Source organism: Pagrus major, chromosome 21, assembly GCF_040436345.1.
Source record: "Pagrus major chromosome 21, Pma_NU_1.0".
Classification (NCBI taxonomy): Eukaryota; Metazoa; Chordata; class Actinopteri; order Spariformes; family Sparidae; genus Pagrus; species Pagrus major.
In genome coordinates, this window is record NC_133235.1 from 1,897,875 (window position 1) to 1,922,703 (window position 24,829).

Below are 24,829 nucleotides of genomic sequence, written 5' to 3' on the forward strand. Positions count from 1 at the left end.
TTCTGCTGTTTTCTGCTGTTTTCTGCTCTGTTCTGCTCTGTTCAGTTGTGTTCTGCTGTGTTCAGTTGTGTTCTGCTCTGCTGTGTTCTGTTGTGTTCTGCTCTGTTCTGCTGTGTTCTGCTGTGTTCTGCTCTGTTCTGTTGTGTTCTGCTGTGTTCTTCTGTGTTCTGCTCTGCTGTGTTCTGCTGTGTTCTGCTCTGCTCTGTTCTGCTGTAGTCTGCTGTGTTCTGCTCTCTTCTGTTGTGTTCTGCTGTGTTCTGCTGTACTCTGTTGTGTTATGCTCTGTTCTGCCGTGTTCTGCTCTGTTCTGTTGTGTTCTGCTGTGTTCAGTTCTGTTCTGCTCTCCTGTGTTTTGTTGTGTTCTGCTCTGTTCTGCTGTGTTCTGTTGTGTTCTGCTGTGTTCTGCTCTGGTAGTCAGGATGACGTTGACCTTGGAAAGACATGATCAACACAAACATCAGGGCTCAGTGATTAATGACTGTCGTTCAGTGTGTGACTTCTACTCTGTTGACACTGCAGGTCTTCTCTCCATGCTGAAGGTAGTACAGAGATCTGATTCATCACACTGAGTTTACCTCAACAAGGAGAATTTCCCTTACATAGCAACATGGATCAGACCACTGTTATTCATGTAATATGTATCTTTCATGGACACATTTCATATATGTATGTGTCCTTCTTTCATATCATGTTGGTTTGCTCTATGTGCATGAATGTGCTCCTTAGCAGGGATACAATACAAAAAGGAATGACATAATTTCATTAGCTACACCAGGAAAATGCTTCAGGTACTGGCCCTAACAGTCACATTAGCTTATCATTTGAGACTATTTCATATTAGTAAGACATTTTTTAAAAAGAAAATAGACTTTGAATTTCAATTAATGATCTGACTGTCAGCTGACCACTGTAGAATGTGGGAAACACAGAATGCACCTGACAATACCTTCAAATAATCACTTGCTACCCATCACATCAGCTTCCCATCACCCACCTAACCACAGACTCCTTTTTTTTTTTTTACATAGGAAGTGTTATTTTTGAGAAAATTAGTAACATTTTTATGCCCCATAAACACATTTAGATGTAACTTTATGTCCTGTAAATACATTTAGTTCTCCATCCTTATCCATTTATCTGTAATTATTATACGTTTGCAGAGATGATGACTTTTCAGTCACAGGAGTTGGGGAGTTGGACAAGTAATGTTGTAAAGCAATGTGATATTTCAAGGTCCTTGAAAAGCTGTATTTATTGTCAGCTAAGTATTTGTGTTATTCTTTCATAAGGACAACTACGGTGGCCCTGAAGTGCAAATCACAACGGCAAATCAGAAAACATAACGGCAAATCAGAAAACACAACAACAAATCAGTAAACACGACAACAAATCAAAAAACACAACAACAAATCAGAAAACACAACGGCAAATCAGAAAACACAACGGTAAATCAGTAAACACAACAACAAATCAAAAAACACAACAACAAATCAGAAAACACAACGGCAAATCAGAAAACACAACAACAAATCAGTAAACACAACAACAAATCAAAAGACACGACAACAAATCAGAAAACACAACAGCAAATCAGAAAACGCAACGGCAAATCAGAAAACACGACGGCAAATCAAAAAACACAACAACAAATCAGAAAACACAACGGCAAATCAAAAAACACAACGGCAAATCAGAATACACAACGGCAAATCAGAAAACACAACAACAAATCAGAAAACACAACGGCAAATCAGAAAACACAAAAGCAAATCAGAAAACACAACAGCAAATCAGAAAACACAACAACAAATCAGAAATCACAACAGCAAATCAGAAAACACAACAGCAAATCAGAAATCACAACAGCAAATCAGAAATCACAACAGCAAATCAGAAAACACAACGGCAAATCAGAAAACACAACAACAAAACAGAAAACACAACGACATTAACCAAACCGGAAAAGGTAGGTACCCTCGGGCGACATGAATCGTCGCTGATTGGACTGGTCCGTCCTTTGAACGGAAGGACATGGTTTACATGTTTTCAAAACAAGAGCGCTACCAGTGACGACGTACACGCGGCTATTAAAGAATATTTTGATGCAGGACATGGATATGGGTCCGTGTATCATCTGATCATGCAATTCTATTTAATGTGGCAAACGAAAAACGAAAATACGAGTCAATATTTGGTTTTTCTGTATGCACCAAACATTGAAAACTTGTGTTTGTTTTCCTATTTTGCAAAACGGAAAATATAATAAACAAGGAAACCAAAACGAAAAAAATAGCTAAATCTAATTTACATTTTCCGTTATTGTTATACCATTTCCCACGGTACATTTCTGCTGTGTGGCCACGCTTTGCGCATGCACAATGTATAGTCGCTCGTATCCATGGTGAGCAACAACACACCGGTCTGAGCCCAAAAGTCCCACGGTCCAGTCCATTGACTGTGTACAGTCTATGGTCCAGTCCCAGTAGACCACTGTAGTCCCACGCTCTAATGGCCTCACTCGAGCCATACATGTCTCTAATTAATGACATGAATGGAGTGACATATCATAAGATCTCAGAAAAGTTGCGAGAAATGGGTGTCCAGCGGGGAAGCTCTGAAATCGCACAAAGACGCTGGATTATCGCCGCAGCAGCGGTTCGCCAATTTGTTTGTGTGTAATAAATGAAGAGGAGACATGGAGTGTGTCTATCACATGAACTGTATTGAGAACTACTGCCAGAGACATAAACAAACGGCACTTCCTGTTTTCAGTCGGGCCATACCATTTTCATGTAAACACTAGGGGGGGGGAGCTACCACTATAGAACAATCCCATAACATCTCCCCTTTTTTAGATAGCAGCTTAACATAGCCCTTATTGCACTTAATTGTTTAACTGTATTGCAACTTGAATTCAAGTAAAAATAAATTCCAGGTTGTTTCCACATTACCCCCTTTTTTTTTTTTTTTTTTTTCAACATCACACAATAACAAAACAAAAATTGGCCCAAGCATTAAGTCCAGTCTATAGGTTCAGTCTGTTTGGCACCCTCACCAGCCTGCCGCTGGCCGTCCTGTGCCCTGGTGTGGGTGGGGAATCACCCATGGGCTGGTGAAGTACACTCTGCCCTGGCGGCCTGACTTCCTGTGCCACAGTCTACGACCTTATCCACTGCATTTCGGGGTGGACTACTGGGTTGTTCGACAGGCGGGCTGCTTTGCTGCTCGCCGTGCTGCTCGGGGTGGCGCCCTGTCCCACTGACCTCTGCTGGTCGCAGATCCACCCGGTTTCGCCGGTAGTGTGTTCCTTCCACATCCACCAGGTACGATCTGGGACCCACCTGCTGCATGCAAATTCCTCTTCTCCACCTGCCCGTCCTGTCCCCGGGCAATGGCTTCATTCTAATGTCCTGGCCAATGCTCAGCTCAGGCAGGTCCCTGGCTGACCTGTCGTACCAGAGCTTAGCTGTTTGATGTTTGACCCGCAGTTTGTCTGGAACCCCAGTGACCACGCTCGGCTCCAGGAGCGTGTCAGCCACTGGGAGCGGGGTCCTCAGTCTACGAGACATCAGTCTCTGTGCAGGGCTGCTGAACATGCCCTCCGTGGGTGTGTTCCTCCACTGTAGAATAGCCAGCCACGGGTCGTTGCCTGCACAGGCCGCCTTCTTACACAGATTCTTCACTATTTTCACAGCTGACTCTGCTTTTCCATTAGATTTCGGATGTCTGGGTGAGGACTTAACGTGTTCAAAGTCCCATTCCTTTGCAAACCTTTTGAATGTTTCACAGTCGAACTGGGGCCCGCAGTCTGTTATCACCCGGTCAGGCTGCCCATGCCTTGCAAACTGGGCCTTGCATCTCAGTACTGTGGTCTCTGCTGAAAGATCTGGGAGCAATTCTATTTCCCAAAAATCTGAATAATGATCTACAATAAGCAGAAAGTCTTTGCCTGCCTGCCTGAACAAGTCCATACTCACAATCTGCCTTGGCCGCGTTGGGAGTGCATGTGACAACATTATTTCACGCTGCTGCTAATTTGAGTATTCGTTGCACGCTGAGCACTGGCTCACGTAGTCCTTGACTTCCCCGTGCATGTTTGGCCAGTACAGCGTGTCTCTCGCCTGCCTATAGCAAGCATCTCCTCCTACATGGCTGGCATGAATGCGTTTCAACATTTCTGCACGCAGCGATTTCGGGACTATGACTCTCTGGCTTTTGAAGAGCACTCCATCTTGTGCATTGATCTCGTCCCTGATTGACCAGTATTCTCTGATGGCCAGAGGGGTGTCCTCCCGGCGATCTGGCCATCCCTGGAGCACTGCTGCCTTCAGCAACTGAAGAGCTTCGTCTCCCTCAGTGTGTTGTCTGATCTGACTTAGACGCTTGCTGGTGACATTCAGGTAATCGGCCTGGTTTATCTGTTCTGTGTCCTCCTGCGCCTGCTGCAGATTACAGATGTTGTGTTTTGTGTATCTTGTGTCAGTCCTCTGTGGTAAAACCGTGGCTCTGCTCAATGTGTCACTGATGTGCATCTCAGGGCCTGGCTTGTATATTACCTTGAGGTTGTAACTCTGGAGCGTGAGCAGCATGCTCTGGAGACGCTTGGGGGCAGAGAGGAGGGGCTTGTTGAAGATTGAGGTAAGTGGCTTATGATCAGTTTCTGCTGTGATCTCCCCCCGCCCGTACAGGTGCCGTACTGCTGACAAAATGTGTCCATGAAATTTGACCTCCCTGACCCTAAACTGCAGTTTCTTTAGACTCAGTCTAAGCTTGACCTCCCTGCACCTGTCCATGAGCTCTAGCAGTTTCCTATCATGGTCTTTCGTGGCTTCCTCATCTGTGTCCCCACACCCCACCACCAGTATATCGTCCGCAATGGGTTCTACGCCCTTGAGCCCTGCCAGTAGCTCATGCTGTTTTCGCTGATATACCTCTGGGGCCACCGATACCCCGAAAGGCAGCTTTAACCAGCGTTTCCTGCCCCAGGGCGTCCAAAATGTGGTTGTGTAACTGCTTTCTTCATCTAGCTTACACTGTAAAAAGGCATCACGCGCGTCTACAAGAGTGAAAACACGGGCCTTGGGCAGTTTGTATAAAACATCCTCAAGTGTTGGCATTATGTAGTGGGACCTCTTCAAAGCTAGATTTAGTGACTTGGGGTCTATGCAAATCCTCAGTTTCTCTGGCTGCCTGACTATCACCATGTTAATAAATGTCCATCTCTCTCATGTTTGTCTAATTGAGCCTTGACTGCATCTCTGAGAGCCACTGGAACATTACGTGGAGAAGCCTGCACTGGAGCTACATCTTTGTCTAACTCAAAATGAACCTCCCCTGGGAACGATTCGACTGGTGCATTGAAAACGTCGTCATAGGTGTTGATAAGATGCTGCCTAGTTAGAAGCTCTGAGCTGCTGTGTCCTACCATAAGTAGCTCCTTAGGTATGGTGAAGTGCATCAAACCTAGACGCTCGCAGGTGTCACCTGACAGCAGGGGTCTCTGACTGCTCCTCACTATCTCAAAGCTCAGCTCGTGTGTTTTTCCTCTCACTACACACTCTGTTTTGAATATGCCGATGGATCTTATTGACTGGCCTGAATATAGAACCAATCTGGTTTGGCTTGGTAATAGCTTTGCCTGGGGTGCCAGTCTCCTCATATCTTTTATGCTCATTACATCACAGGTCGCCCCTGAATCCAACTGGCATCTCTGAGATCCCCCGTTCATCTTAATATTAACAAACCATTTCTTCCCACATCCCTGCACTGCCCCAATGCTCTGTGCCGTATATATGTGTGCCTCTGTGTCAGCCGGGCTCACATCCTCCGGGCATTCGGTATCTGCTGCGTTTAACTGTCTAGTGGTTTGGCCCCTCTTCATGCACATTTTTGCAAAGTGGTTTGCTGTTCCACAATAGCGACAGTTCTTGCAATATGCAGGGCAAAGTTCACGTCCGCGCCTGTGCATGTTGCCACAAAATCTGCATGTTGCGCCTTTGCTCGCGCCAGGCACCTGATTCTGAGACCTGTCATGGCGGGTCTGCCTGGGTGCAGCCCGCGGCCGACGGCTGTCTGCTGCATGCACTGTCTCCAGAGGTCTGTCATGTGTCATTGCTTTCAAACTCATATCCGTCAGTTCTGCCGCCCGGCATATTTCTATGGCTGATGTGAGTGTGAGCTTTTTCTCTCTGAGCAGGCGACGGCGCACAGCCTCATCACACACGCCTAGCACCAGTCTGTCTCTTATCAGATCCTCTTTAAGGTCTCCATACTCACAGGACGCAGCCTTCTCTCTTAGGCGCGTTACAAATGCACCGATGGGTTCCCCTTCATCTTGCTTGCAGTTGCCGAAGATTTATCTCTCAAATATCACGTTCCTGGTTGGCTTGAAATGCGCCTCCAAAGCGTCAAAGATAGCTGTGGGGTCTTTCGCCTGCTCCGCTGAAAGTCCCAAGTTGTGTTTATATATGTGTCGACATTCACCGCCCATCACCCGTCGCAGGGTTGCTGCCTGTACATCTTTTTCTTTTAGACCCGTCGCCAGCATGTAATCTTCAAACTCCGACCTGAATTCATCCCAGTTGTTTGCGAGGTCGCCGGTCAATTTCATCTCTCCTGGTGGTGGTATTGCGGACGCCATTGTGATGCTGATGTCTTCTTATGTGTTACTTAGCTACTTGACTTGGTCACCTACTTCTGACACCATGTTTGTGTGTAATAAATGAAGAGGAGACATAGAGTGTGTCTATCACATGAACTGTATTGAGAACTACTGCCAGAGACATAAACAAACTGCACTTCCTGCTTTCAGTCGGGCCATATCATTTTCATGTAAACACTAGGGGGGGGGGAGCTACCACTATAGAACAATCCCATAACACAATTCTCCGCCGTTGGTTGTTCACACAGAACCAAGCAGTTCCGGCGTAAAAGACGAACCAGAGTGTAATTCACACAGAGAGCCGGCGCTGCGGCTCCAAAGGAGGCGTGACGTACACGTCATGATGATGACATTTTTCAAGGTGTTTCCCGGTGTCCTCCTATTAATCTAAACATGTAGCCTACCCGCTGACTGTTTATAATCATATGGATGCTGTTATAATGTGTTGTGATTGAGATCCTGACCCACCAAACATCCTGGAAGGTGACAAAGTTACGTTTTTCAGCCTAAATTACATAGGCCAATTACATAATCGCCATCAGTCAACAGGATGCTGTCTGACTATTTCACTCGCGGGGAGAGAGGCTGTTTTCTGGGGGAAAGTTCACTGAGTCTCGGTCAGGAGGGCTGACCGTCATGGTGATTTGGTCTCGTCATCAAAATATTCTTTAATAGCAGCGTGTACGTCGTCACTGGCAGCGCTCTTGTTTTGAAAACATGTAAACCATGTCCTTCCGGTTCAAAGGATGGACCAGTCCAATCAGCGACGATTCATGTCGCCCGAGGGTACCTACCTTTTCCGGTTTGGTTAATGTCGCTGTGTTTTCTGTTTTGTTGTTGTGTTTTTTGATTTGTTGTTGTGTTTTCTGTTTTGTTGTTGTGTTTTCTGATTTGTGGTTGTGTTTTCTGTTTTGTTGTTGTGTTGTCTGATTTGTTGTTGTGTTTTCTGATTTGTGGTGGTGTTTTCTGATTTGTTGTTGTGTTTTCTGTTTTGTTGTTGTGTTTTCTGATTTGCCGTTGTGTTTTCTGTTTTGTTGTTGTGTTTTCTGATTTGTTGTTGTGTTTTCTGATTTGCTGGGCCACCGTACCAATCACTGCTGAAACAGTAGAGGATTGAGACAACACCAACATCAACAGCCTAACCTGTAAGCCAACAGTGATGTGTTTATATAATCAGTCAAGAAACCTCTGGATGTCCTTCCTGTATGTAGTTGTTTATGCTAATTGTACTGTATATTGTCTAAACGATAAAAGGTATACTATTTTTGTAGTGTTATTTATTTACATGCGTTCCAAAAGATTCAATAAACAAGAGTCTTACCTAATTCAGTTGTTATTATTAGTGCATCATGTAAAGTGAAAGAACTGTAATGGGTTGGTTGTTTATGCTTGAAGTGTAAACAAAAGGCATTTATCATTTTCTTTTTTTTGTTATTAAAGTTTTTATTTATTTGTTTAGACATATAAACAGACAGTGTTCCTTTTAGTTAGGCCCATTGTAAATGCTCATATTTAAAACAACCAATATAAACATTCAACAATTATATTGACATCAATGCAGTCAGTCAAATCATCACAGTGTCATAACAGTATTACAAGCGAGAAAGTGGTCCCATGACCTCCTGAAGTTATCCACATCATCATTGATTCTAGCTAACATGAGTTCATATGATACAGCCTCCAACATTAATTCCATCCATTTTTTAAGATCTGGAAAGGATGTACTTTTCCAAACCCTGAGAATTATTCGGGCAGCTGTAACAACCCCTAACTTTATCACTGCAAGGTCATACTTTGATATACTGGGCAATTCTGTTTGGTCCCCCAGTAGGCATAATCTTGGTGATACAGGTATTGTTAACCCCACCCATTTCCCTATGTATTCTATTACTTTTTCCCAGAATGGGTTAATACATTTACATTCCCAAATAGCATGTAAGAATGTTCCTGTCTCTTCCTGACATTTCCAGCATAAGTTATTAGCCAACAAGTCCATTTTGTGAAGCTTAGATGGGGTAAAATAAACCTATGTATTAATCTGTACTAAGTAAATTTCCCTTTAGCCTCCTCTATATATTTCCCAGTATTTGCTAATATTCTTAGCCAGATTTCATCGTTCAGCTCACATCCTAGGTCTTTCTGCCAGACAAATCTCAGATTTTTACATATATTTTTCTGTAACCCATTAAAGATCTTGTAAAACACAGCTGCCCTGCGTGCTATACTAGGTAGTTCCAGAAATTCCATCACTGGATTCTTGTCTTGAATGAATTGACCCTTAGTTATACTGTCCCTGATTTGTAAGAACTTCCAAAAAATACCTTTACTTTCCAAATCATATTTTTGCTTAAGTTCAGAAAAGGAAATACACGCTCTATCAGAATATAGGTAATTTACATTACATATTCCTTTCATAAGCCATTGATTCCAGTAAACAGTCTTTTTCTCAATACATATGGCAGGGTTGTGCCATATAGAGGCATATGATTGTCTTAAGTGTGACACACCACACATCCTGTGTACTTCTCTCCATACTGCCTTAGAATGAGCCAATACTGGGTTTGAAGAATAATCATGTCCATTAGTAGCTGAACTATGTGAAAGAACATCCAAAGGTTTGTAGGGGCTTACCAGTTCCCACTCAATCTTGATCCAGCTCAGCAGTTCCCTCCCAATGCTTAGTCAATCTGGACATTTCAAATGATAGATTGGGTAGAGCCATTTCTCCTATGTCCCTTGGTGACCACATTTTCTTCATATTAATCCTTGGTCTCTTCTTGTCCCATAAAGTCTTTTATTGCATATTATCAACTGAGGACCTATTTTTAATGAATCCTACTTGATCACCATTTATGATGTCTGGTAGTACTTTTCCTATACGTGACGCCAGTGTCTTTGTCAAGATCTTAAAATCTACACCAAGAAGGCTTACAGGTCTGAAATTAGATGGGTCTGATGAATCTCTGTCCTTTTTAGGAATGAGAGTGATTAATGCATCATTAAATGAATCAGGCAGAGTGCCTGTTTCCAATGCTTCCATATACACCTTAAGTAGAATGGGAGCCAAAATATCAACATATTTCTTGTAGTATTCAACTGGGAAGCCATCCATTCCTGGTGACTTCCCGGTTTTCATGGAGAGAATAGTAGTTCTAAATTCTTCCTCTGTTATAGAAGCATCCAGCTGTTCTTTTTGTTCACTAGAGATAGTAGGTAGGTTAAGACCTATGAAAAATGTCTCTACTTCTTCTGTGTCAGGCGTACAGGTGGATGTGTAGAGGTCTTTATAAAACTTTTCAAAACCTCATTAATGTCCTTTGATGAAGTCACTACCCCCTTGCCCTTTTTAATCATTGGAATGTTATTTGAGTTATCTTGTTGTTTCAACTGCCAAGCTAATAGTCTGCCATTTTTTTCACCCCCTTCATAAAAATTGGACTTAAGTCTTAATAAAGCATACTCAGCTTTTCTATTTTATATGTCATGTAGCTGATATTTCAGATTGTGTATGGTTTGATATAAGTGATCTGAATGCTGTCTTGCCAGGTCTTTCTCCAAATTATATATCTCTCGGTCTAATCTTTTTTTTTTTTTTCCTTTATTTTCTTTTTACACTTTTGAAGAGTGGGCGATGATTTTACTATGATTGTAACTCCACTGTGCCATGGTTGCTGAGGGCAATGGCATCTATCTCACAGTTCACAACTGAGTCTACTAATGTATTTGATATCAGGAAAAAATCGATCCTTGAATGTGACTTGTGGCAGTAAGAGTAAAAGGTATATTCTCTCTCACGTGGGTTCACTAATCTCCATATATCTACTAGGTTCATATCCTCTGCCAACATCTTAATTGCAGCTCTATCTTTGGGTGAAGATTTGCCACTGGGTCTGCTCCTATCGATCATCCCATCCATTACCTGATTGAAATCACCTGCTATTATAACCTGACCCTCCATATGTCCTACCACTCTATTAATTTCATGGAAAAAATCAGGCTCCTCCTTGTTTGGAGCATATATATTGCATAATATTGTCCTAATCCCATTGATCAAGGCTTCAATACAAATAAGTCATCCTTCCATGTCATTGTATTGTTTTAGCATGACAAAGCTTACATTTTTATTGATGAGAATCATCACCCCATTCCTTTTGCTCGAGTAGGAGCTATGATAAACTTTCCCTACCCAACTTTTTTTAAATTTCACTGCCTCCTCATCCCCCATTATATGTGACTCTTATATAAATGCTATATCTGTATTTTTGGATTTCAAATATGTCAGAACCTTCCTCCTTTTAATGTGGCTTCCACATCCATTTATGTTCCACGATATCATATTAATATACCTGTCAGCCATATTTCTCAAGCTTGTAATAGTACTGTGGTTGTGACTGCAATTTATCTGTCATGGTTGTTATTTTAACAAAACAAATATTCTTTAAACTGTTCAGAGCATTATTAGGCCAACTCAAATACACTATCTTAACACAAAAAACAAACATGAATGAAAACAATAAACCCTCAAGCAAAGCAACCCAGAACTTACTGTTGCTAAGCAATCCCCTCCCGTCCTGACTGAACGTGGACTGAACTAAACAAACTTGACTTGGTCCGTGAGGCGCGTTAGCGGTTTCCTAGGCAACACAACCATCCGGCCCGACAAACCCATCAAAATAAAAGTTACCTCACACACACTTCGTCATGTTCTCAGTATCAAGTCGCATGGTCCTCTATTTAGAGTCTTGCATAAACTTCTCCGTCTCCTTGCTGTCTCGGAATGTTTTCTTTTGTCCCTTCCAAAGATAAGCGTTGCAGGATATACCAGCCTGTGTCTCACATTAAGCTCGTGCAGGCGTCTCTTCACCGACATAAAGGCCTTTCTTTTCTCCACCAGCTCCCTCGTCAGATCTTCAAAGAATGACAACTTAGAACGTAGAAAGCGTATCATGATGGTCCTAGGTGGTTCGTTCGGGTTAGGCATGGGGGCGAGAGACCGATGGGCGCGTTCTATCTCGAAACCGCTGTCAGTGAGACCGAGCCCCTCATACAGAATCTTCTCCACATACTCAGCCACTTTGCCCGTCTCCTCTTTACCTTCTTTCAATGCCACCATCCTGATATTATTCCTCCTGCTTCTGTTTTCGAGGTCTTCCACATGTGTCCACAGTATTTCTAGTCTCTTGTCTCATTTCTCCATGTTCTTCTCCATCCCTGCATGCATATCCTCTATGTCCGATATCCGCTGTTCTGCCTCTCCAAGTCTTTCTTGAATGTTATCCACCAAGTCTTTTAACTCTTTTGTTGTGTCTTTAATCGCAACCACATCCCCCGCCACCACCTGTAGAGTAGTGCTCATCTTTCGTATTTCCTCGAACATATTTTCATCGATATTCCTTCCAGTGCCAGGGTCTCTTGTTTCAGATTTATTCGGCGGAGGGTTGCTTTCTGGTGTTCTCGTAGGTGAGGCGTTCTCAGGCGGTGGGCTGCCTTTCGTAGCTAGCTTGCTTCTCGTCGATGCACCTTTGACAAAGTTTGCTTTGCTATAGTCTGCCATTTTGCCGAGAAGTTGAAAATTGTCGGTCGACTACTGACAATAACACTACTTAAGTAGAGGCCACTAATATTATGTTCAAAAACGAAGTGTATGTTTCCTAATTTATGTAATTAGTTGATGGTTGTCAGGAGCTCTCCTAGTGTGTCGCCATCTTTCCGGACGGCCCCACGTGACTCCGGCATTTATCATTTTCAAGACTTTATTCAAATAAGTTAAAGATAATGCAAAACAAGGAGTAAATACAGAACGACAAATAAATAGGTGTCAGGTAGAGTTCAGCACTTGATGTGATTGCTCCAGACGTAGTCCTTGAATTAACATTATTTTGAAGTACCAGCCCTTTATCTTTCTTTACAATTTTCTACTTACTGTGTTTATTGTTATGCACCAAACCACAAATTCAAATGGTGAAAAACTACTTGGTAAGAAATGTGATTCTGATTAGGGCACTTGTGTGTCCAGGTCACATGCCTGGTCAATATACTGTACAAACACAAATAGTTGTAGGTGGTGTTTATTAGTAAAAAGCACTAGTCATGTTCTACTTTAGATGCTGACCTGCTCATGTGCAATCCTTTGAGCTTGAAGATCTTCTGCTCGACGTATGAACATCTGCTCCTTGACCTGTCACCCTCCCACGTTCACGGCCTCTGCCTCCACTTCCTCGGACACTGCTGGTTGTCCCCCAGTCGTCCTCTGACGGGATGATGTGCTTTGATCTGGCGTGTCTTTGTCATCAGAGTTGACGATGCTCTCATCATGGAAGCTCTAACATGCAAAACAACATATCATCATGAGTCCAATACAATATTCACGTTCGTCTGTGAATCACTGAGGGAAGCCAAGGGAAGGGAGGGAAGGGTTCTTTTTCAAAATCTAGCCTGGGCTTGACGGATTTTCTAACTTACAGCCCAGCTTTAACTCCTTCCACATTGTTCAACACAGAAACTTAATTAAATCATCAAAACATTCAGCTCAATTATGACATACCAGCCATTATTCCAAATATTGATAAATATTTAAATAATCCACGTATTTCCTACATTCAAGGTATTGTTCATCTTTCAAATCCCATTAAAATGTTTCTGATTATTCAACATTCTTTGAAGCTTAGTCTTAGATTAGGTTTAATGGAAGACAACTAGAAATCCTATCAACTAATTTTCCCACTCCTTCATACATCCACATAGAAAGTGAGTGGAGTGGAGATGAGCTCTAAACAATCTGAAAACCTTGTCTTCAACTTTCTCACAATGTTCACTTTACCTACAAAATTTAAAGATCTGCTTGTAGGAAAATCTGTGCTGGTCAAAACAATGTGCCTCGCAAAGTAATCAGATTAGTACTTTTGGCTCTGTGGGCTTTTAAATGACAGGAGCGTTGAGCAATTCTCACTGTATCATCTCTTCATACTCATACTATGAGTAGGTACTCATTCATACTTCATACCCGCTGGTTCTCAACACACATTCAAGCCAGCAATGCAGTTTGGCTCCCAGCTTACAGTATATTTTGAATCCTTCACTCTCACCCCATTTTTAGGACGCTTCATACTCCTTCAGAGGCAACTTCAAACTAATTAAAATCACCAATTCAGTTTGGCGCTTCTTCAACAATTCTTAAAATATTCCACATTTTTCATATTCTTGGCATTATTCAAAGTTTTTACAGCCAGCAATGCACATTTAGCATCAGCTTTTAACAGCCAGCATTCACAACTACAAGTCCTTCCGGTTGTGAATGCTGGCTGTTGAAACTAACAATCAGTAATCACATAGTTAAAAAGCACTTTTACGTCACAAAGATACACAAAGTGATTTATATTAGAATTTTTAAAAATATATTTTTTTGTAAAGAAACATCTGACAGGCCAGACTTCACGTTATGGCGGGCCAGTCTTGGCCCATGGGCCCCACTTTGTGCAGCCCTGGTTTGGACATATCCCAATAATCTACACCTTTGAAAACTGACCTGATGCCTGCCAGGACACAGGGCAGGTCGTGTCAACCCACAACATGTAAAGTACACAGCCTGCAGTCTGTACAGAACTAACTTCTGATCTGAGATCTTTGGTACAGTGTAGAGGACTAACAGTGGAGGAAAAAGGCTCATTCTGTGTATTTGTCTATTTATACTGAATATCTTGTCAAAAGTAAACTTTGGTTGTACGCGCTGAATTGTGGATTGATCCCAGGCAGCTGCACAGTTGAAGAGTCAATACTGTTGAGCAGACTGAGTGCGTGTGATAGACATGTTTACTGACCTGCTAACACTGGTCAAAGGTCTGTGCAGTGATAGAGCACAGAGAGGACAGACTGAAACAAAGTAAACCTTCTGACAATATGAAGCTGAATTACTGAGGTTGTTTTTATGTCACTGGCTTAATATCAGTGTTTGAAGATATACTAATACCTTTTACTGAAGTAGTAAGTAACAATACCACCTTTAAAAAACACAGAACAAGCAACAAATAAAGTCTGGGATTTAAAATAAGGAAAGCGTTTTGGGACAAATTTACTTGTCCAAAACTTTTACAGAGGAGCAATAGAAAGCATCCTGACTGGAAACATCACAGAGTGGCATGGTTCATCACGGCCCACCTACCCAGACACAGTCTGTTACAACAGATACAGACGTACCTGCTGCTGTACCACCAGACTACAGAGCAGCTTCACTCCTCAGACTGAGAGACTCCTGAACTCATCCTCAACACTTCACCATGAATAGTTTGTTTTTATGACCTCATTATTATTCATTAATTTGTCTGTATAGTTTGTTGTGTTTATATTTTACACACATAACTTTCATTATACAATCTTGTATTGCATAATGGCCCTAAAATGAATCTTGAATCTATGATCATTCTCTAGTTCAGTAGAAAAAAGATCAATGTGTTATTGAATGCCACATTGTGAGATGGCTGCGTTCACAGTACTGTTACTGTGTGTGACTCAGCTGTGGTTTCTGGCTGAGCCTCGATACTCCGTGCAGCAACCTGACACACATGAAAGTGAATAAGAACCTGTGAACAGACACCTTTAATAATAACATTTGAGCCTTTTAGTTCATTGGCCCTTTAATGTGCAAAAAATATTGCCTGTCTCCTCATGAGCAGAAAAATGATTGCAGGAGATCTTTGTTAAATATTGTTAGTTGTTTACAGTTTAAAAAAAAACAAAAAAACAAAAACAATTTCCATCATGTCGTTCGGGTCAAATGAGTAAAAACTGTACAAATGTGTCACCACATGAGAACATCGTCACTGGAGCCTTCTCTTTGCCTTCTTTTATGTAATGTTATAGTTTATCATTTCTACGTGCTAGATGTGACCCAAGCACCAAAGACTTTCCTTCTCTTTTTATAAAAAGGCAAAGGGTAAAGTTCATAACAAATAGATATTTTCTGTTTACATAAAGATATTCAGTGTTTTACAACAATCAATTCAAATAATCATGTGCATGGCATATGTGTATAATATTGGTCCAAACATAGTGAAAGGTTCCTTGTTGTATAAAATTGTAACATTTAAATTCTTAAACTGTAAAAAGAAGACCACAGTTCAAATGATCAGACATGAACAATAGATGCTGTGTGGATTGGGCCGGCTGCTGATGAGCTGCGTCTCTGCAGGGAGTGATACGATGGAGGGTGATACGAAGGAAGGCAATACAAAGGAGGGTGATACGATGGAGGGAAGGCAGGCTTCCTGCTCATCTGCAGCATCTGCTGTCCATGTTGAAGACACAGTGTTGGAGAAACTGTTCAGCTGAGCATCAGACTCTCACAGTGACTCGTCACAGGATCACAGTAAGATGGTCGTTTGTTTCGAGCAGGGCAAACAGTCCTCTGGTTGAAGGTTGGTGTCCTGCAGCTGCAACACAAATCTCCTCCTGGCGATCCATATCTGAGGTCCACTGGAGTGCTGGCTATCAATCAAAAACTACAGTGGCGAGATCCCTGAAAACACCTGTAACATCCAGCACGTTACTGTAAAAGACACAATGAACGAGAATTCAGACCTGGAATCATCATCCGTCCTGAGTGATCGATCACAGTGATCAGCTCTCAGTCCGTCAGTTCACAGCTACATTAACCTGCATCTGAGTGACCTCAGTGATCGGATCTCACTTCCTGCTCTGCATGTGAATAAACATAATGTTTTTACACAAAGAAAGAAAGCCCTTCATGCAGAACATTTGCTGAATTAACACGAAGGCCCATGTGGTTTTATATTTCCTTTGTGCACAGGTACAACATGTTCATTATTAAGCATAGTTTTTAGTTTTTACTACTAGAGCCAAGCTAGCAGTTTCCACCTACTGCTGATCTCAAGCTCTGGACTGAACACCCAGACAGGAGACTGATATCGACTTCTCATGTCACTCCTGGGAAAAGGCAAATATTTCTTCTTCCGTTAGAAGGTTCAAAAATCAGACCAAAGGATGAACTCAGATTCCTATGAGCAACGTGAGGAGGGAAACAGTTAGCTAACATGCATGAAACATTGGTCAAGTGCCGAAATCTTCACAGCAGCACAGGCAGCTTTCTGCATGCTGCCAACAACCTGCACAGTCAGTACTCAACAGTTAAGGACCACAGACATGGCCGCCAGTGAGCATTACGTCTTACGTCTGTGTGTGTGTGTGTGTGTGTGTGTGTGTGTGTGTGTGTGTGTGTGTGTGTGTGCGTGTGTGTGCGTGTGATCATCCCTCCGAGAGCAGTTCGGTCTGCACTTCCTCTGAGGTCAGGGAGTCATCAGGTGCAATGGCGATGTCACCTGTTGGGTGGGCAGCAATCTGTTGCAGGAGCTTCTCTGATTGAAGCAGCTGATTGGTCCAGTCCTGACACGCCTTTTCTATGCCAGGTCCCTCCCCTCCGTACTCTGGAGGCAGGACAGGCGGTGAGAAGAAGTTGCTTAAAGTGTTGTGGAAATCAGCACCGTGCATGTGGATCTACAGTGAGGAGAGCCAGAGCTGGGTTTTAAAAGCAGGTTGAGGTCATTTCTATTCTGTATATGTGTGAAACAGAGTCTATGAACAGATGTGTGTCTCTGCATTGTAGATGATGTGTCTGTGATGAACAGATACTCACCCTCTGTTTGATCTTATCTGGAAGAAAGGGACGAATCATGGCGAAGACAGGCCGGAAGAACATCGGCTCGTTGACCAGATGGATTCCTCGAACTTTCAGTGGAAAAGAGTCCTGAACACACACAAAGACAAAAACAAAGAGGGGAGGCGGACTGATCTGTCATGACTATAAAACAATATCAAACCCTGCACATCACCAGTTATGGAGGAGTGTTGGTGACTGAAAGATTCACATCAGAATGTCAGAAAAGTCAGAAAAGTCAAGCCCCACATGTTTTAACTGATATATTTTGTCAAAAAGTGTAAGGCAGCACAATCTGATGTTGTCATGTTGGTGTTATTCCTGAAACTTCATAATTAATGTTGCTGCAGGACCATCATTGCAACTGATCAATGCATTTTTGTAATGTCATAGCTTTGTGACTCAGGAAAAAAATATTTTAACACAAACTGCATTTCCCTAAGCCCAAGAAAACAGCAACAGAAATCCGTAATTAGTAATTAGTGTGAACAATTCTCCCAGCAGGATACGGGCCCTGGTCTGCTGAGTTTAGTCCTGTATTAACCACGTTCAGACACAACAGCTTGCTCCTGATGTGTGTTTTCTCACTTTGTCTTCTTTTTTCCCCCTTTGTCTTATAATTAACAATAATCTTATTATATTTTATTTACTGTAATGTAACATGATCAGAAGCATGGTGGGAGACCTACCGAAAGTACAGAGGATATCTTTCTGGCGAGTGAAGGGTTAATCTGCAGGGCGTGACCTAAACTCCACCCCTGCAGGTCAAATATGACCTTCAGACCCTGCCTCTGCGTCTCTGTTTCCATGGAGATGATCTCTGATGTCATCAGGCTGACCCTGAAGACCTGGAAAGCCGACCATTCTTTAGGGTTCCAATGCCCTGCACACACACACACACACACAGTTAGACACACGTCTTTAAGATGTCTTCATGTTTCTTTGAATGAGTCTGTAGCTGTAGACAGGTGTTAGCCTCAGGTTAAACACAGTTGTGTAGATGTGATTTTAAAGGGACTTGGGGCAGGATCAAGAAATTAGACTCAATAGTGACACGACGGCTGTTGTGGCCATTAGGGTAACTGCAGCCATCAGCCAAGCCGGCGAGGGAGCACGCATGAACTCTTCACAGCAGTGCAGCTGATGCCTTATCCCCTACACACACGAAGCAGCCGGGAAGCCGGCTCGCTGTGTGTAGCGACACACAAGCGCGGTGATTTACCGTTACGGTTGATACAGTCCGAAAGGCACAGGCGAAAGCAAAGATGGCATAGTGAGGGACAGAAATATCGTCTCTGATACGGGATTGCTGTGTGTGAGCGGCTAATGTTGCTACACAGACACAAACAAACTGTTAGCCTGTGGCTACATCCAGCTGCTAACGTCACCTCCCGGATAACAGGTTGGGCTTTCGGTCCCATATATAAAGGGACATATTTCTAACTCTTCGGTTTCAGACTAAGGGACCGTGGAAAATGTGCAGTCTGTAACTATTCAGTGTTACACAGCCGTGGACTAAGTTACATGTTTGCAGCTAACGCTACTTTGCACGTTAGGTCACTGCAAGTCCTCCGTGATCTCATGTGATTTTCAAATCAAGCTCTAAACATGACCTGTAATGTTTTCTTACCTGGTTACTAGGAAATGAGCCATGTCAGCATCTGTTTTCAGTCCCAATTCAAGCTGAAGCTGCCTCCATTAGTTGAACGCATATCCGATGTTTATTCAGGTGCCAGCCCGGCTTTGGTCGTAATTTCGTTTCGACTCACGACATGCCGCTGATAAAACCTTTGTTTTCTTCTTAGTATGACTTTTTAGTGGACTTTGTGTGGTGGTGGGTTGTTTGCTGGCCATAGCAGAATCCATTGCTACCCAAACAATAATTTGGGTCCACCACGCTCGTCTTCTTCGCGTATCCAAGTCGAAAGCCGCCGAGGATACGCATTCAGCGTCATCTTACAGATGAAACCGAATTGCAGTACATTATGCAGCACAAAGCCTGTTCAAGGCAATGGAGAGATACGTGGGTGAGCTCATTCTTTTTGGTTTTGAATGCTTCATCACCCATTAGCATTAAAAAACTTAAAATGCATGTTTATTTTTTCAGAAATCCGGCCCCAAATTCCTTTAAACCATGAATCAGAACCTCTGCTGTGGGTATCTGCTGTATCTGTTGTATCTGCTGTATCTGTTGTATCTGTTGTATCTGTTTCTATCTGCTGTGTCTGCTGTATCTGTTGTATCTACTGTATCTGTTGTATCTGTTTTATCTGCTGTATCTGTTGTATCTACTGTATCTGTTGTATCTGTTTTATCTGCTGTATCTGTTTCTATCTGCTGTATCTCCTGTATCTGCTGTATCTGTTGTATCTGTTGTATCTGCTGTATCTGTTGTATCTGCTGTATCTGCTGTATCTGTTGTATCTGTTTTATCAGCTGTATCTGTTTTATCTGCTGTATCTGTTGTATTTGCTGTATCTGTTGTATCTGTTGTATCTGCTGTATCTGTTGTATCTCCTGTATCTGCTGTATCTGTTGTATCTGTTGTATCTGCTGTATCTGTTGTATCTGCTGTATCTGCTGTATCTGTTGTATCTGTTTTATCAGCTGTATCTGTTTTATCTGCTGTATCTGTTTCTATCTGTTGTATCTGCTGTATCTGTTGTATCTGTTGTATCTGCTGTATCTGTTGTATTTGCTGTATCTGTTGTATCTGTTGTATCTGCTGTATCTGTTGTATTTGCTGTATCTGTTGTATCTGTTGTATTTGCTGTTTCTGTTGTATTTGCTGTGTCTGTTGTATCTGCTGTGTCTGTTGTATTTGCTGTTTCTGTTGTATTTGCTGTTTCTGTTGTATCTGCTGTATCTGTTGTATCTGTTGTATTTGCTGTATCTGTTGTATCTGTTGTATCTGCTGTATCTGTTGTATTTGCTGTATCTGTTGTATCTGTTGTATCTGCTGTATCTGTTGTATTTGCTGTATCTGTTGTATCTGTTGTATTTGCTGTTTCTGTTATATTTGCTGTATCTGTTGTATTTGCTGTATCTGCTGTATCTGTTGTATCTGCTGTATCTGCTGTATCTGTTGTATCTGCTGTATCTGTTGTATCTGTTTCTATCGGCTATATCTGTTTCTAGCTACTGTATCTCCTGTATCTGCTGTATCTGTTTATCTGTAGTATCTGCTGTATCTGTTTCTATCTGCTGTATCTGCTGTATCTGTTTCTATCTGCTGTATCTCCTGTATCTGTTGTATCTGTTTCTATCTGCTGTATCTGTTGTATCTGCTGTATCTGTTTCTATCTGCTGTATCTGCTGTATCTGTTGTATCTGTTTCTATCTGTTGTATCTGCTGTATCTGTTGTATCTGTTTCTATCGGCTATATCTGTTTCTAGCTACTGTATCTGCTGTATCTGTTATATCTGTTTCTATCTATTGTATCTGCTGTGTCTGTTATATCTGTTTCTATCTGTTGTATCTGCTGTATCTGTTGTATCTGTTTCTATCGGCTATATCTGTTTCTAGCTACTGTATCTCCTGTATCTGCTGTATCTGTTTATCTGTTGTATCTGCTGTATCTGTTGTATCTGCTGTATCTGTTGTATCTGCTGTATCTGTTTCTATCTGCTGTATCTCCAGTATCTGCTGTATCTGTTGTATCTGCTGTATCTGTTTCTATCTGTTGTATCTGCTGTATCTGTTTCTATCTGCTGTATCTCCTGTATCTGCTGTATCTGTTGTAACTGTTTCTATCTGCTGTATCTGCTCTATCTGCTGTATCTGTTGTATCTGCTGTATCTGTTGTATCTGCTGTATCTGTTGTATCTGTTTTATCAGCTGTATCTGCTGTATCTGTTGTATCTGCTGTATCTGTTGTATCTGTTGTATCTGCTGTATCTGTTGTATTTGCTGTATCTGTTGTATCTGCTGTATCTGTTGTATTTGCTGTATCTGCTGTATCTGTTGTATCTGTTTCTGTCTGCTGTATCTGTTGTATCTGTTATATCTGTTGTATCTGCTGTATCTGTTGTATCTGTTTCTATCTGCTGTATCTGTTGTATCTGTTGTATCTGCTGCATCTGTTGTATCTGTTGTATCTGTTGTATCTGCTGTATCTGCTGTATCTGTTGTATCTGTTGTATCTGCTGTATCTGTTGTATCTGCTGTATCTGCTGTATCCAGAGGAGGATTAAGGTAGTCATGGGCCCCTAGGCTATTTTTTATGTGGGCCCCCCCTTATGCATCATGCTCTCCCAGAAAAAATTTAATTTTGCACCATGTGTAACAGTGCAGGAGAATATTTGGCAAACATGATCCACATACACTCCAGTTAGCACACAGGTAGGTCAAATCGAATCGATGAGCTTGATTGGATGAGGTGACCCGTGTCTGCCCAATCAGTGCTGTTTTGTTTGTTTATTACCCCATGGACCAATAGAGGTCAATGAATTTTTCCATTATTGTACAAGTACCATAATTATACAAGTGTATTTAAATTTCTAAAAAATAATCTGACCAATTCAAGGACCCCTCCACAGGGGTGGAGCAGCAATTTTAAATGTGGGGGGGTTCTGGGGTAGCACATGAGCACCGCAACCACCTTTGGCCCCTGTTTCAGTCTCCAAAACTAATGCGATGCATTTCTAGATTTTCTTCACTAGGATATGCCAATAATATTGCATTCAAAATGTACATTGTAGCACAACGCTCTTTAACCTAAGATATTATATATTCACAAGCAATCACATACCATGGTATTAAGAAATTAATGTATATGTCTTATTAAAGAACAAGTGTGAGTGAGTGAAATTGGCAAGAACACTGTGTTCCTCCCTCTTCTCTTGTGTTATCTCCCTCTCCTTCTCTCATGTTCTCCCCTTCTCCTTCTTTTGTGTTCTCCCCCTCTTGTCTTCTCTCCAACTTCTCTCCTGTTCTCTCCCTCATCTTCTCCATGCTCTCCTTTGTCCTGCCTCCTGGACTTCCCTTCCTCAGAAACATCCTACATAAAGAACTCAATGTTAATATTTCTGAACATGGAAGTGTTGAAATATTTTATGTAAACTTAGAACAAACAGCCTTGATTTTGATGAGGAAACATTCAATTCTTTTGTTGTTCTTTTATCTGCTTTTTATTAATTATTTTACATATATTTTGTTGTTCTAATCTGTTTTAACTAAACTTTCATCCTAGCCTTTATTGTACTCTATATTATTTTATTCCTCTTATTATTTAAGATTTTAATAGTTTTATTGCATTTCATTGTCTTCATTTCTATTCTTTTCTAGTTTCTGAGAGCAGTAACAGGGATGAGTTGATGTAGGAGATTTTCTTCATTGAAAAGAAGGTTTTAAACTCCAACAAATAGCTTTAAGTTACGTAAATGAACACCTACATGGCATCAATGCAAGAATATGAATGTACTACCATAAAATTGAATTAGTGCATTTATGGATTGAAAGCTAGCTTTCTGTTTCCCTCCTGTCACATAACTCCAATTAAATGACAACTTGACTTGAAAAAGAAGTCAATCTTCTGCTGCCTCTTCCTGTTTGGCATTCCTAACAAAAAGAATAATGATAATGTTGAATAATATCAAAATCAGTGGATGTCTCTAGAAAACTATCCGTCAGTTACCATTAACTTTACCTGGCTTGCATTAACTTTGTTTGCCACCTGGCTTGCTTAATATTAGCGGACATGCCACAAAGCAAGACATAGTTTAGTTATTTACAGACAAAATTCTACATTATTAACTAGTTAAATAACCGTTTCATACCTCTGCTCTGTTCGCTGTCTGCGGCAGTGAGTGACGGCAGCTCCGTGTTACATGTAAGGGTTTACTTTCCCGGGGGGCTGGGACTAGTGTGTTTGGTCAAATGGCTGTGATTGGCTTGATGGCTGTCAATCAATCTAACTTGGCCAATGGGTTTTCATGGATGGGGGACTTAGGTGCGCTCCATTTTAGTACACTGGTACACCGCGAGGGCGGGCAAACGGTTTAATACCTTAGGAGAAAGTCGGGGGGATGAAATCACCTTGTTTTAAAAGTCCCCCACGGCTGTGACACCACGGCCCCTCCACACGTGGGGCCCCTAGGCTGCAGCCTAGGGAAGCCTATGCATTAATCCGCATCTGGCTGTATCTGCTGTATCTGCTGTATCTGTTGTATCTGCTGTATCTGTTGTATCTGCTGTATCTGTTGTACTTGTTGTATCTGCTGTATCTGTTGTATCTGCTGTATCTGTTGTATTTGTTGTATCTGCTGTATCTGTTGTATTTGCTGTATCTGTTGTATTTGCTGCATCTGCTGTATCTGTTGTATCTGCTGTATCTGCTGTAGCTGTTGTATCTGCTGTATCTGTTGTATCTGTTGTATCTGTTTCTATCTGCTGTATCTGTTGTATTTGGTGTGTCTGCTGTATCTGTTGTATCCGCTGTATCTGTTTCTATTGCTGTATCTGTTGTATCTGTTTCTATCTGCTGTATCTGCTGTATCTGTTGTATCTGTTGTATCTGTTTCTATCTGCTGTATCTGCTGTATCTGTTGTATCTGCTGTATCTGTTGTATCTGTTTCTATCTGCTGTATCTGCTGTATCTGTTGTATCTGTTTCTATCTGCTGTATCTGTTGTATCTGTTTCTATCTGCTGTATCTGCTGTATCTGTTGTATCTGCTGTATCTGTTGCATCTGTTGTATCTGTTATATCTGCTGCATCTGCTGTATCTGTTTCTATCTGCTGTATCTGTTGTATCTGCTGTATCTGTTTCTATCTGCTGTATCTGTTGTATCTGTTGTATCTGCTGTATCTGCTGTATCTGTTGTATCTGCTGTATCTGTTGTATCTGCTGTATCTGTTGTATCTGCTGTATCTGCTGTATCTGTTGTATCTGTTGTATCTGCTGTATCTGCTGTATCTGCTGTATCTTCTGTATCTGCTGCATCTGTTGTATCTGCTGTATCTGCTGTATCTGTTGTATCTGTTGTATCTGCTGTATCTGCTGTATCTGCTGTATCTGTTGTATCTGCTGTATCTGTTGTATCTGCTGTATCTGCTGCATCTGTTGTATCTGCTGTATCTGTTGTATCTGCTGTATCTGTTTCTATCTGCTGTATGTGCTGTATCTGTTGTATCTGCTGTATCTGTTGTATGTGCTGCATCTGTTGTATCTGTTGTATCTCCTGTATCTGCTGTATCTACTGTATCTGTTGTATGTGCTGCATCTGTTGTATCTGTTGTATCTGCTGTATCTGTTTCTAATTGCTGTATCTGTTGTATCTGCTGTATCTGTTTCTATGTGCTGTATCTGTTGTATCTGCTGTATCTGCTGTATCTGTTGTATGTGCTGTATCTGTTGTATCTGCTGTATCTGTTTCTATGTGCTGTATCTGTTGTATCTGCTGTATCTGCTGTATCTGCTGTATCTGTTGTATCTGCTGTATCTGTTTCTATGTGCTGTATCTGTTGTATCTGCTGTATCTGCTGTATCTGTTGTATGTGC

The 24,829-nt window shown here is 41.8% G+C and overlaps 2 protein-coding genes across 8 annotated transcripts in view; both read right to left on the bottom strand.

The window, feature by feature from the left end:
• The window catches only part of asph (aspartate beta-hydroxylase), an 88,049-nt gene that overhangs the window by 55,823 nt on the left and 7,397 nt on the right, over positions 1-24,829 (bottom strand). The window lies entirely within an intron of this gene.
• LOC141016462 (alpha-tocopherol transfer protein-like) lies at positions 15,274-17,991 on the bottom strand. Its single transcript, XM_073490848.1, has 2 exons — positions 17,307-17,991; positions 15,274-17,167 (listed from the first exon to the last, which is right to left on the bottom strand). The coding sequence occupies exons 1-2, from the start codon at positions 17,367-17,369 to the stop codon at positions 16,919-16,921; spliced, it is 312 nt and encodes a 103-aa protein (XP_073346949.1). The 5' UTR covers positions 17,370-17,991; the 3' UTR covers positions 15,274-16,918.

Excerpts from the sequence above, each read along its gene's own strand:
- LOC141016462 (XM_073490848.1), bottom strand. The coding sequence starts at position 17,369 with ATGTTCTTCCGGCCTGTCTTCGCCATGATTCGTCCCTTTCTTCCAGAT. Across the intron at positions 17,168-17,306 it reads CAGATAAGATCAAACAGAGG|ATCCACATGCACGGTGCTGA; the intron begins GTGAGTATCTGT and ends TCCTCACTGTAG.